This window comes from Phalacrocorax aristotelis, chromosome 11 (genome assembly GCF_949628215.1).
Source record: "Phalacrocorax aristotelis chromosome 11, bGulAri2.1, whole genome shotgun sequence".
Lineage (NCBI taxonomy): Eukaryota > Metazoa > Chordata > Aves > Suliformes > Phalacrocoracidae > Phalacrocorax > Phalacrocorax aristotelis.
This window is the reverse complement of record NC_134286.1, coordinates 23888185-23899601: the sequence shown is the minus strand read 5'-3', so window position 1 is coordinate 23899601 and position 11417 is coordinate 23888185. Positions and strand designations below refer to the sequence as shown.

General features: G+C 62.2%; 1 protein-coding gene across 1 annotated transcript; it reads left to right on the top strand.

The window, feature by feature from the left end:
* The first annotated feature begins 268 nt into the window (after positions 1 to 268).
* LOC142063056 (regulator of cell cycle RGCC-like) lies at positions 269 to 5779 on the top strand. Its single transcript, XM_075106393.1, has 5 exons — positions 269 to 401; positions 794 to 949; positions 2539 to 2619; positions 3714 to 3776; positions 5134 to 5779. Exons 2-5 carry the CDS (start codon positions 796 to 798, stop codon positions 5139 to 5141), a joined length of 306 nt encoding a protein of 101 aa, XP_074962494.1. The 5' UTR covers positions 269 to 401; positions 794 to 795; the 3' UTR covers positions 5142 to 5779.
* Positions 5780 to 11417: the final 5638 nt, after the last annotated feature.

Genomic DNA, 11417 nt, shown 5'->3' with positions numbered 1-11417 from the left:
GCTGTTGTGTGCGAGGGCTGCGGCCACCCGGCTCCGCAGGACAAACGTCCCTCTGTCCCCGGGCCCGGCCGTCACCCAGGACCGTCATCGCGTGGAGACGAGGCGAGCCCCGAGGGGGAGAGGGGGGACCCCGGCCCCAGCCCCGGCCCCCGGGCCTTCAGGGCGACCCTGGCCCGGGCACGACCGGGGGGGGGCAGGGGGGGACCGCCACGGGAGCGGCGCGGTCCCGCGAGTCCGGCGGGGCGGAGCCCCAGGGCGTTACGGCCACGCCCCCGCCACGCCCCGGCCACGCCCCCGCCACGCCCCCGCCACGCCCCGGCCACCGCGGGGCGGTCCCTGGGGCTAAAACCGCCGCGCCCGGCGGGACCCGCCGCTGCTGCCGCCCGGACCGGAGCCCACCGGTGAGTGCCCGCCGTGCCCCCCACCCCCCGCCCCTTCCCCCGGAGCCCCCCAGGCTCCACGTAGGCCGGGGCTCCGGTTCAGCCCTGCCGAACCCTGCCCTGAGGGGTCCGGCAGCAAGACCCTTGCCTGCTTAGGACCGGCTCTTACCGGGCTGGGCCCCCGCTCAGCTGCGGGATGAGCTGGAAGGGCGGCCGAGCTCTCCGAGGAGCCGGGTGTGCCCCGAGCTCTGCGGGGCGGGGAGCGGGGGGCAGCGGCAGCCCTGAGCTTGCTGCGCGGAGCAACAGAGCCTGGGTCTGCCCCGTCCCCGGTGCTGCTCCCGAGGGGCTCCTGCTGCGGCCGCCTGCCTGGCGCGTACCCCAAAGCCATCCCGCCGCTGGCTTCTTGTCCCCAGCCATGGCTGATGAGCTCAGTGACCTGCTGCGGGAGTTTGATGAGGTGATGGAGGACTTTGACAGAGGCCCTGCGAGTCAGTACGAGCAGCACCTGGAGGAGCTGAAGAGGAGAGTGGGACACAGCGTGTACGACAGTGGCATTGATGAGCTGGAGAGTGAGTCCGGGGCTGGGGAATGACGAGTCCTGGGGGAGGTTGGTGTCCGTCGCGATGGAGTTGCTTTGGGGGCTCTAGGGTTGCTCCATGGTAAGCCACGGAGCTTCTGGCTGACCCCACCTCTGAGTTGCCTGTCTGACTCATCTCCCGTGCGCTGGATGAGTAGCGTGGGGTGATGACCGCTGGATCCTGGCCCAGGGCCTGCCAACATCTGCCGGGGCTCCTTCTGCTGGGCCGGCTGCTGTGGGACTGCACATGGCTTGAGATAACCTGGAGCTCAGGGGGAGCCACTTCCCTGTAATGACCCCGAGGAGTCCCCGTGGCCGGGCCCGGCAACCTCTGGTGCTGTTTGGCGGGGCAGAGAAGCTCACTTTCTTTTTCCCAAGTGTTCCTTGCAGAGGGGCTGCCCAAGAGTGAGCGTGGGCCAGGGACCCCGTGCCACTGTGGTGGATTGACCATGGCTGGATGCCAGGTGCCACCCAGCCGCTCCATCACCCCCTCCTCAGCTGGGCAGGGGGAGAAAATGTAATGAAAGGCTGGTGGGTTGAGTTAAGGACAGGGAGAGATCACTCACCAGTTACCATCATGGGCAAACCAGCCTCAGCTTGGGGAAATTAATTTATTACCAATCAAATCAGAGTAGGATAAAAAGAAATAAAAACTAAATCTTAAAATACCTTCCCCCACCCTTCCCTTCTCCCAAGGCTTAACTTCTCTCCTGATTTTCTCTTCCTCCTCCCCCCGAGCAGTGCAGGGGGATGTGGAGTGGGGGTTGTGGTCAGCTCATCACACGCCGTCTCTGCTGCTCCTTCCTCCTCAGGGGAGGGCTCCTCACACCCTTCCCCTGCTCCAGTGTGGGGTCCCTCCCACGGGAGACAGGCCTCCACGAACTGCTCCACCGTGGGTCCCTTCCCCGACTGCAGCCCTTCGGGAACAGACTGCGCCAGTGTGGGTCCCCCACGGGGTCACAGGTCCTGCCAGGACCCTGCCCCAGCGTGGGCTCCTCTCTCCTGGGAAGGAGCCTGCTCCAGCACAGGCTTCCCACGGGCTCACAGCCTCCTTTGGGGGCATCCGTCTGCTCTGTGGGGTCCCCACGGGCTGCAGGTGGATCTCTGCTCCACCCCTATCCTCCATGGGCTGCAGGGGCACAGCCTGCCTCACCATGGCCTTCACCAGGGGCTGCAGGGGAATCTCCACTCGGGTGCCTGGAGCACCTTCTCCCCCTCCTTCCCTGCCCTTGGTGTCTGCAGGGCTCTTCTCTCGCATGTCCTCACTCCTCTCTCCAGCTGCAGTTGCACAGGGGATTTTTTTTTCCCCCCCTTCTTATTATCCTAGAGGTGCTGTCACCGTCGCTGATGGGCTTGGCCTTGGCCAGCGGTGGGTCCATCTCGGAGCCGGCTGTCGTTGACTCCATCAGACGTGGGGGAGCTTCTGGCAGCCTCTCACAGAAGCCACCCCTGTAGCCCCCGGCTACCAAACCCTTGCCACGCAAACCCGATACAGCCACGCATGAGTTTGGTCCCTGGTCCTGCAGCTTGTTTATTAGGTGCCTGTGGCCGTAGACAGCGACTGATGCTTTGCACTTGCAGGTGCCAGCACGTCCCCGGGAAGCAGCCTCAACTCCAGCGAGGAGGACCTCAACACCCCTGCCAATGCTTATCCCTCCAAAGGTGAGGCTGAAGCATGTGCCCGAAGGGCTGATGCCAGGGTTGCCTTCTGTGTGCTTGGCTTGGCTCAGCAGCGAGGGGTCTTCACCCGCCCTGAGGTGTGGGGTGAGGGGGTGTGTGCCAATGGGGCCCTGCAGGATTTGGAGGTGGGAATGAGCCCTGGGGTCCCAGCTGGATCCTGGACGAGGCATGAAGCTGGACTGGCATGTTCCTAGTCAAGGCTAGACAGAGCCAGAGGCCTGTTTGGGAGGGTCACAGAGAGGGGCTCTGTTCCTGACCTGGGAAGCGCAGGATTGCGCAGGGAGGAGGCAGCACGGGGAAGGCGAGCACCCTTCCTTCCCACCACGTATGGCTCCAGTCCAGCTCTGGCCTCAGCTGAGCCCTTCCAGACCGAACTTGTGCCCTGCCCGTCCGCTTTCCCCCGTGTTGAGCCTGAAGCACCACTGGCTGCGTTATGGGATGCTGATCTGCGCGACACCTGCGGGCACCATCCTACCCCAGAGCCTGGGCCTGAGACGAGGCGGTGTGGGGTGTGAGGGGCAGAGGCGCTGTGGGAGGTGGAAATACTGTGTGTCTGCAGGTCAGAGTTAGTCCTGGGGTTTTCCTTCCTCAAGCAGCCTCCTTGGTGAAACCCCTTGCTCCTCAGCCTGGGAACGGCCAGCCCTGACCTGTGTGTGCACAGGGGGGAGCACCCTGGAGGGCACCTGGGGATGGGTGATGCTAGAGCTGCCCTGAAGCCCCATGCGAGTGTGGGACTCCAGAGCCAGAAAGCTTCAGCGCTGCTGTTTTGATGCCTTCAGCAGCTGGGTGCAGGCGTGGGCTGTAATCCCATAGACATGCACCGACCCACGGAGACGCTGCGCTCGGGGATGTTTGGCTGGGGTTATTCTGAGCTGTGCAGTGATCGGCCCCCATTAGGACATGCAGCCCCCCCATAACCCCCTCCCACCGCTGCCAGGCAGTGCCTGGCTGGTGCAGAAGCAGCAGGCAGCCAGAGCAATTGTGGTTGGAAGCAAGGGGTAGGGATCTTCCTTCTCCCAAATTAGAGCTGGGGCAGGGGAATGGGAGAGGCCTGACAGTGTGTTTCTCTCCACTAGCAAAGCTTGGAGACACACAGGAGCTGGAGGAGTTCATTGCGGATCTGGATAAAGTGTTGGAGGGTACGTACGCAGCTCTGATCCCTGTGCTTTCCGAGCCCCAGGCTGCATCCAGTGCAGTAGGACACCTGGGCTGGGGCTTCCCCACTGCCTCTGGCTCAGCAGAGCCTGGCCTAGCACCCCTCCTAGCTGGGGCTCCCACTGCAGGGGCCCTAGAGACTGATTTTGGCTGCACGGGTGGAAACCTTCTGTCTTTTGAGGGCAAAGGGGGGCTTATCAGGATGTCACTTCCCATCCCCTTTCAAGCTTTTTCAGCTGGAGCAGAAATTCCACTGCTGAGGGTCTTCCCTCCCTGGTGCCTCAGTTTCTGCCAGCTGGTGGGGTGGAGGTGGCAGCACTGCCCTGCTGGAGGGGCTTGGGGGTGTGAAGGCCAGATTGGTCCTGACAACAAAGGCCTGCAAAAACAGTGGCCAAACAGCACAAACTACAGAGCTATTGACATTTCAGGAAGATGGACAGATCTCGTGGCTCTCTGCCTACAGCCTCCTTCCGACCTCTGCTCAGAGGCTTTTCTTTGCTATGGGGTCGGGGTAGGGGGGGGGGGATGAGCAGGAGAAGAGTATTTTCCCTTGTGGTATACCCCAGCCTGGAAAAAAAAATCAGCCCTGGGGAAATATCCCATTTGGAGGGAGGAAAGTAAGGGTTCAGACTTGGTCAGTACCACCGAACACGTACCCCTGGAAGTGCCCCTCGGGGCGTGCTGGTGCTGAGCAAAGCCGTGGGCAGGTCTCAGAGTGAGCGGGAACCGCTTCAGAGTGTCTGTGCGGTGGCAGCGAGGGGAATCCCAGCCCTCGGGGAGCACGGACGGGTTGTGGTCTCCTCCTGCAGGTGTTTTCCTGGTAAAGGGCTTGGCTGCAGGTATCCCTGGGGAAGGTGGTGATGCTGTGTTGGGCATCTCTGGCAGCTTTGGCCAGGCAGCTCCGCAGTCCACTGAGGTTGGATGGTTCCTTGATGGGGAAACTGAGGCAGAGGCCACACTTCCTCTCCAAAGGGGTCCCTGGGTGACAGGCTGGAGGCAGAGAGCCTGATTTTCTTTTTTTTAAAAAAAAAAGAAAAATTCCCCCAGCCAGGCTGCATAAGTTGCAGTTCTCAGTATCTGTTCCCTTCTTTTCCCTTCTCAGTATCTAAAACAAGACAGCTGGTGGAAGCGCTGCTTCTGCTGGCTCTGAGCCACGCTGGGAGGCAGCGAAGCAGGAAGGAGACCGGAGTCCCCCCAGCAGATTTCTGCTCTAACCCTGCTGCCGGTGGTGCCTGGGGGGCTCCAGTGCACCGTGCAGCCCTTCTCCCCGCAACAGTGGTCTCACCGGTCTTCTTTTTTTTTTTTTTTCTTTTTCTTCCCCCACCCTTGATTGTCTTGCAGAGATGTGAGAGGTGGTTTTGGTGGCGAGTTTGGAGAGGAGGACCCACAGCAGCTGAGCCCCGTGCCTCCGCAACGCGCCCTCTGCTCCCATACCCCTGCCCCCCGCCGCCTGCGTGGGCGACGGCTCCCCCGTGCCACGCTGCTCCGCGCCGGGGAAGGGCAGCGCCTGCCGCCAGCGGGGACCGACCCAGCAACGGGTCGGGCAGCTGGGCTGCGATGGTGGCTGCGCCTTGCGCTGCTCCCCCGGGCAGGGCAGGACTCCGCCAGCATGAGGCGGGACCCGGGGGCACCAGGCTTTGCCCTGCCAGGGGGGCTGGCAGCTCTTGCGGCTGGTGGGTTTGGCGGGGACTAGGACACTGTTGAAGCCCGAGGAGAAACTCCAGGTGGCTTTAGGGAAGATCAGCTTGCAGTACGTCAGGGAGACCTTGGTGTCCCCTCCTGGGTCAGGAAAGCCTGTTCCCGCACTAGCATCTGTCGCAGGCGGTGACAGCCACTGCTGGCCCTTCGCTTTGCGCGGGTCGCCTCAAATAAGGCCCTTGCCTGTTCCCCAAGTGCCTCTGCCCCGGCTGCTGCTGTAAATACTGTAAAAAGGATGTTATATGCTGTACAGATGAGATGTATTTTTATGAATGGGATTTGAAGTGCTTCTCTGTGTGTGTGTCCAGCCTTTCTCCATGGGTTCCTCTCTGCAGCTGCCTATGGGGGTGGGAGCAGGCGTGCCTGTGCTGTGCCCCAGCCCTGGGGGCTGCCAGCCGGTGGGGCAGCGGAGGGATGGTGGGGAGAGGACTCAGATGCAAATGAAGCACCATTTGCCTGCCTGAAGTGGGGTGTGGGACCCCCTGGGCAGAGCATGGGGTGGCTGCTGTGCTCTGAGCTCTGACCCTGGCAGCAGGGATGGATGGACAGAGGGAGGGAGCCAGCTCTCCTTGTGGGGGGCATTAGTGAAGCCCCCTGCAACGTGTTCCCAGGATTCAAAGCCTCCCGCTGCCTTGTAAACCCCCTGGGGAAATGCCCTGCCTGGCCTGGACAAACCCCAGTGCCTGAGCTTGGGCCTCTGTGGAGCAGCCTCGGGAGCCTGGCTGCTCCAAGCGGGCTAGATCCAGCCTGCCTGGTGGCCCTGACGCTGTTGGGGAGGGGGGAGAGGAGGGCTTGGAGCTGGGGGGGCTCATCAGGAGCTGCAGGGTGGGTAAATGGCCATGGGAGCAGCTTGGACACCCCATTGCATGGGCTCTGGCTCTTGGATGGGGTGGGAGAGGAGGGCAGAGCCTGTCCCTGTCCACCTCCATCTGCTGGGAAAGATGAGCCCCCTCCTCTTGCTCCAGTGGGAGGCCCTGGGACCTGTTCCTGGGGTGCTGAGGGACCTGCTGTGTTCCTGTTGATGCTCTCTTTTGAAAAGCCTTTTACTTTACCCTAAAGGTACATTACAGGGACTATTTTTCGCTTGACCTAAAGAAACAAGAGGTGAGCATGACCATGTGATGCGGAGCCGCATTTGCAGCTGTGGGTTTGTGCCCAATGTGCTCGGGAAGGCCGGTGTGGGTGTCATTGGGTGATGCTGCCCGCAGATGCTGCTCCGAGGGTCCCGCTTGCCAACGGCCCTGCCCTGGTGATGCTTATTTGGTTATTGCCCCTTGCACCAACCCCGGGAGCAAGTCCCCAGGGGATGTGGGTTTGCAGCCCCCTGCCTTGTGTGGTGTAGGGAGACCCCCTGCCTTGCTGGGTCCCTGCGTGTCCCTGCAGGGTGAGTGGCTCGGAAGGGGGGCAGGCAGAAGGTCCTGTGGATGTGGGAACGGCTCAGGTGTGAGGTCAACCTGGGCACAGCTGAGCTTGGAGTGAGATCTGGCGGTTGTAAGGGATGCTCAGCCCACCCCCACGTTTCCCCTCCCAGAAGCTGCCCTGCGAGCAGGGTGATGGCCAGGGGATGCTCCGGGGAGAGGAGGAACGTGGGGCCCTGCTCGTCTCTGGGCTGGCAGCGCTGCCCTTCCTTCCCTGTGATGTCCACGTGGAGCAGAGCCACGTGCGGCTGTGTTGCAACTGTCTGAGTAGGAAACAAGCTGGTTTTAGCTTCTTCCCTCACCCCTTGGTTCATGGGGTGCCGATCAGGAGGATATTGGTCATCTAATCTGCTAGCCCGGGGCTTAGCGCTGTCCCAGAAGTCTGCTGAACACGCGGTAATCCTGCAAACCCAAGTGCTGGGGAGGGAGGGCGGGAGTGGGGGGGGCTCCCGAGCAGCCCCAGCAGAGCCCTGTGCAGGGCAGGTCACGCGTGGGAGGAGCACTTTCCACATTCACTCTCCCCACGCTGCATGACGTGGCCATTGATCTGTCTCCCAGACAGACACACACACCCCCCACAGCCACGTCAAGGGCAGCCAGAAGACGGGGGTGAGAGGAGTGCGGTGGGGGCGGAGATGATGCTCGGAGATGCGCCCGTGATGCTCGGCTGCGCCATGGGGGCTGGAGCACCCTGCTCTGTGGGGAGACTCAGCCCACATCAATGGGGCCGGGGCAGCAGGAGCTGCGGGGACGGCTCCTGCTGCGCACACCACGCTGGTGAAGGCAGCAACCCCAGTGTCGCTCAGGACATTTTTTTTCCCCTCTGAGTCATTGCACACAGGCGTTTCACCCTTGCAGTCTAGCTCTGACTGATGTTTATTCCGCCCACGGTCTCTTTCTGCCTCTGGGCATCACAAGCTCTGTATCAGCCTGTGTGGGAAGGGGATTTTTAGCAGAGCACCCTCGGCCCGCCCAGCAGCGTGGTTTCTGGCTGGATCATGGCGATGCTCGGTGCTGGGCTGGGGAATCCCATGCCATTGCCTTCCCTGGGCACTGCCGGCCTGCACTGGTGTGGCATCTGCAAACATTGCTAAGCAGCTGCAGAGCTAAATACTCTCAAGTACCAAATCTGCTGCAGCTGACACAACCTCTGCAGCAAAATAACAGACTTGGTGAGGTTCCAGAGGGGTTGTTTGTCGTGGGGGTTGCCAGGAGAAGGGTTTGGGTTTCACCCCAGGTTTCCTCCAGCCCCTTGGATCAGGCAGGTTACCTGGGTGCTGCCCGCACCACGAGGCTGAGCTGTCCCATGTCACACAGGATCCTCTCCAGGGCTCCTGGGACCCCCTGCACCCAGCAATACAGCTGCCAGCATCTGCTTGGGTTGGTGCTCTGAGGACGGTGGCACTGGCACCGCGCACCCCACAGTGCCGGTGCTACGTGTGGGTGACGGGGTGACACGGGACCCAATGCCAGCGCGTCCTGCCCAGCCTGCACCCGCAGCAGCAGCAATGGTGATGCTCAGCCTAAGCCGCCGGGACGGACTCGTGCATGTCGCTGCAAGCAGACCCCTTTGGGCACAGGGGCTCCGGCAGGTTCTCTGCTGGGACAGGGTAGGGGATTATTTTTCCTGGGGACCCCGGGCAGGGGTTGGGGACACGCCTGGGTGGCAGGGTGACCCTGAGAGGGGGGCTATGGCATCCACCGGCCCATGGGGGGGTCAGTCATCCAAGGGCTGTTGTGCAGCCTGGAGGGTCCACAGCCTCCTGGCCACACTCCCGGGGCGGCTGAAAACCCAAGAGCTGGGAGGGCGGTTGGTGGGGAGGGAGGGTCGGATGGCCCTTGTGTGCACGTGCAGTGGAGGTGCTGCAAAAATAATCAGCGCGAACAAGCACGTCCTGCAGCACGTCAGTTCCTCCCCTGGGCCCCTCTTCCCACAGCAGCTCGGAGGAGGCTGGACCAGGGCCAAGGAGCCCTAGGAGCAGCAAGGCCAGGCTGGACTTCGTGTAGGGCTCTGCAAAGAGTCTGGAGCGTGCTTTGGACCCACCCTCCGAAGGCAGCGGGAGCTGAGGGTGCTGGAGGAGCTGGGGACAGTCAGCCCCTGAGCCGCATTGCCCGGGGGGAGCTGGAGCCCCCAGCAGCAGCTGGGAGCTGCTGGTCCAGGCTGGTTGGGGCGCAGGCAGCAGAGGGCAGGGAAAGCGGGCTGCGGCCCCCCCCATCCCACCACGGTCAGTGGAGAAGAAACGCAGCACGAGCCAGGCCGGGGCAGGCAGGCGATGCCTGCACGGGGCCACCTGCAAGGCTGGCACTGCTCCCGGCCGTGCGTGCACCGCCGGCAGTGTGCTGCCTGCTGCCTGCTTGCCTGTGTTCTTAGAAGCGAGAGCAGCGCACGCAGGGCCGCCGTGGGACGGGAAGTGGCTAACCGGAGTCGAGGCAACTGCACGGGCCTCCTGCCTGCACCTTTTCCTTCAAGCCCAGCTGCAAACCTAGCCTTGCCGGAGACCGTGGTGCAGAGCCGGCACTGCTCTAGCAGTAGGTCCCATACGCCCTTTTCATAGGGTCTTCAGCCTCCCCATTTCTTCCTCCACAGGAAGAAGGGATGGGGCGTCTTTTGCTGGATGGAGGTGTCCCTCAAGGCTCGTGGGGAGGCAGGACGAGCATGCAGCTGTCAGATCTTCGGTCTGTTCACGGAGGCTGATGGAGCTGGACACAGTCCCCCAGCCTACCCAGGTCTGATGTTCCTCCGTGAAGTTGCTCCCACCTGGAGGGATGTCCCCAGCCTCTATCAGGTAAAAAGAGTCACCAGTATTTCCCATAAAGAAATTATAGGTTGATTTTCCTTCATCGCACCCAGCTGACCGGGTCAGCCCTGAGAAAGGCATGTACAGTGAGGTTTCTCTCCACCAAAATACCATGGCAAAGAGCTGTTGATCTTGCTGAGCTTAGAACCCGGTAGCAAGAGCAGCTCGATGTCTAATTGCAGGAAGCTTCACACCAGGACCTCAGTAGTCCCACCAAAAGTTCTCCTTCATCCCCACGTAACCACGGCTCCCTGGTCCTCTCCGGCGTGCTGAGCTCCGCCCGCTCCAGCTGGGGCTTCCTCCTCCAGCAGCCAGGAGGACACTCGCGTGGTGCTGCCCAGGGCCACGTGCGCCTGGGGACGTCTGTGCCATGCGGCGTTTCAGAGATGAGCCACAACCTTCTCGGGGAGGGGCGTCCCTGGCTGCCCAGACAGACTGGCCATGGTGACGCAAGAGGCTGTAACTATTTTGGGAGATAACCTAACCCTGGGGATGCTCTCTGCTGCTGCCTCTTTTGTCCCAACAAGCCCTCTTGCGTTCTGGGGGGGTCTTTCCACATTTACAGGAAAGAAAGAAGTGGGGCCCTTCTAGGTCCTGACTCAAAAGTTTATTTTCCAGCATGCTTTTTAGCTGGAGCTAGAGAGCTGTGCGGGGGCAGGCATAACTCTCGTTGTAGGTCACGTTTCCCCTTCAAAAGCCCTGCTCATCACTCCTCACCCACCCAGACCCCAGCTGTCCCATGCTGGTTTGAGGGTGCTGGTGGGCTGGCAGCAGTGAGGGCAGAGCCCGTGGCCGACCCATCCTGGGGGGAGCGGGAAGGAGCACCGGCTCTGCGGGACCTGACCGTGGCGCTGGCTCTGGGTCCTCGGCAGCCGGTCCTCCTCCTCATGGGTTTATGTGAAACAGCCCCCAGCCGTGCGTAGCAGCTCGGCTCTGGAGCCCTTCCCTCCCTGCCCTGCCTGTGGGTCAGCCTGGGGGTGCCGTCCTCGGCCCCCTCCTCTCCCCAGGGAGCTGCCAGCCATGGCTGCGCCAGACCCATGTCCTGCCCACGGGAGGGGGCAAACCGGGTGTCAGTGCAGGACCTGGGAAGAGCAAAGTCTCCATCACCCGAACCCCTGCCCAAGAACAGCCCTGGTGATGCCTGTGGGGGGATGCAGGACCGGCAGGACCCCAGAGCAGAGCCTGAGATGTTTTTTTTGGGGGGGGGCACAGATCCCCGATGCCCCAAACACCAACTCACTCCCCTCTGCTGCCTTTCACCACCTTAGTGCAGCCAGACGCAGGCTCTGGGGAGCATCCCCATCTTGGGGCCCAAGGTAGGACGGGCACGGTGACCCTGCCTGCCTCCAGCCGTAATGAACCCAACGTCTCTCAGCTCTTGAGACATCGGCGCTTGCCTTCGGCCACCACAGACAGGAGACACCCAGCTGCGTAACATGGGCTGGCTTGGCCTCCTCCAAGGGAGACCCGTGCTTAGGCAAGAGGGAAATACACGTAGGCTTTGACTACGCCTCTCTGTTGAAACACCTCCCCAGAAACAAACTTCTTTCCCAGAACCGAAAGGGGTGACATAGCCTGGTGTCACCGCTCCCAGCAGCTCTCCGCTCTCCTTGCCTACGGCTTCCACCGCTGAGGCAGCGGACTGCGCTGCCACGGAGGGATGTGAAACCACAGCAGGATCCAGAGGGGACATAGCAGGCTTGGGGCGTCA

What these genes read in the sequence shown, in the direction of transcription:
- LOC142063056 (XM_075106393.1), top strand. Translation starts at nt 796, where the DNA reads ATGGCTGATGAGCTCAGTGACCTGCTGCGGGAGTTTGATGAGGTGATG. An exon ending in TGGCATTGATGAGCTGGAGA is followed by an intron (nt 950 to 2,538) that starts GTGAGTCCGGGG and finishes TTGCACTTGCAG; the next exon opens with GTGCCAGCACGTCCCCGGGA. An exon ending in CAATGCTTATCCCTCCAAAG is followed by an intron (nt 2,620 to 3,713) that starts GTGAGGCTGAAG and finishes TCTCTCCACTAG; the next exon opens with CAAAGCTTGGAGACACACAG.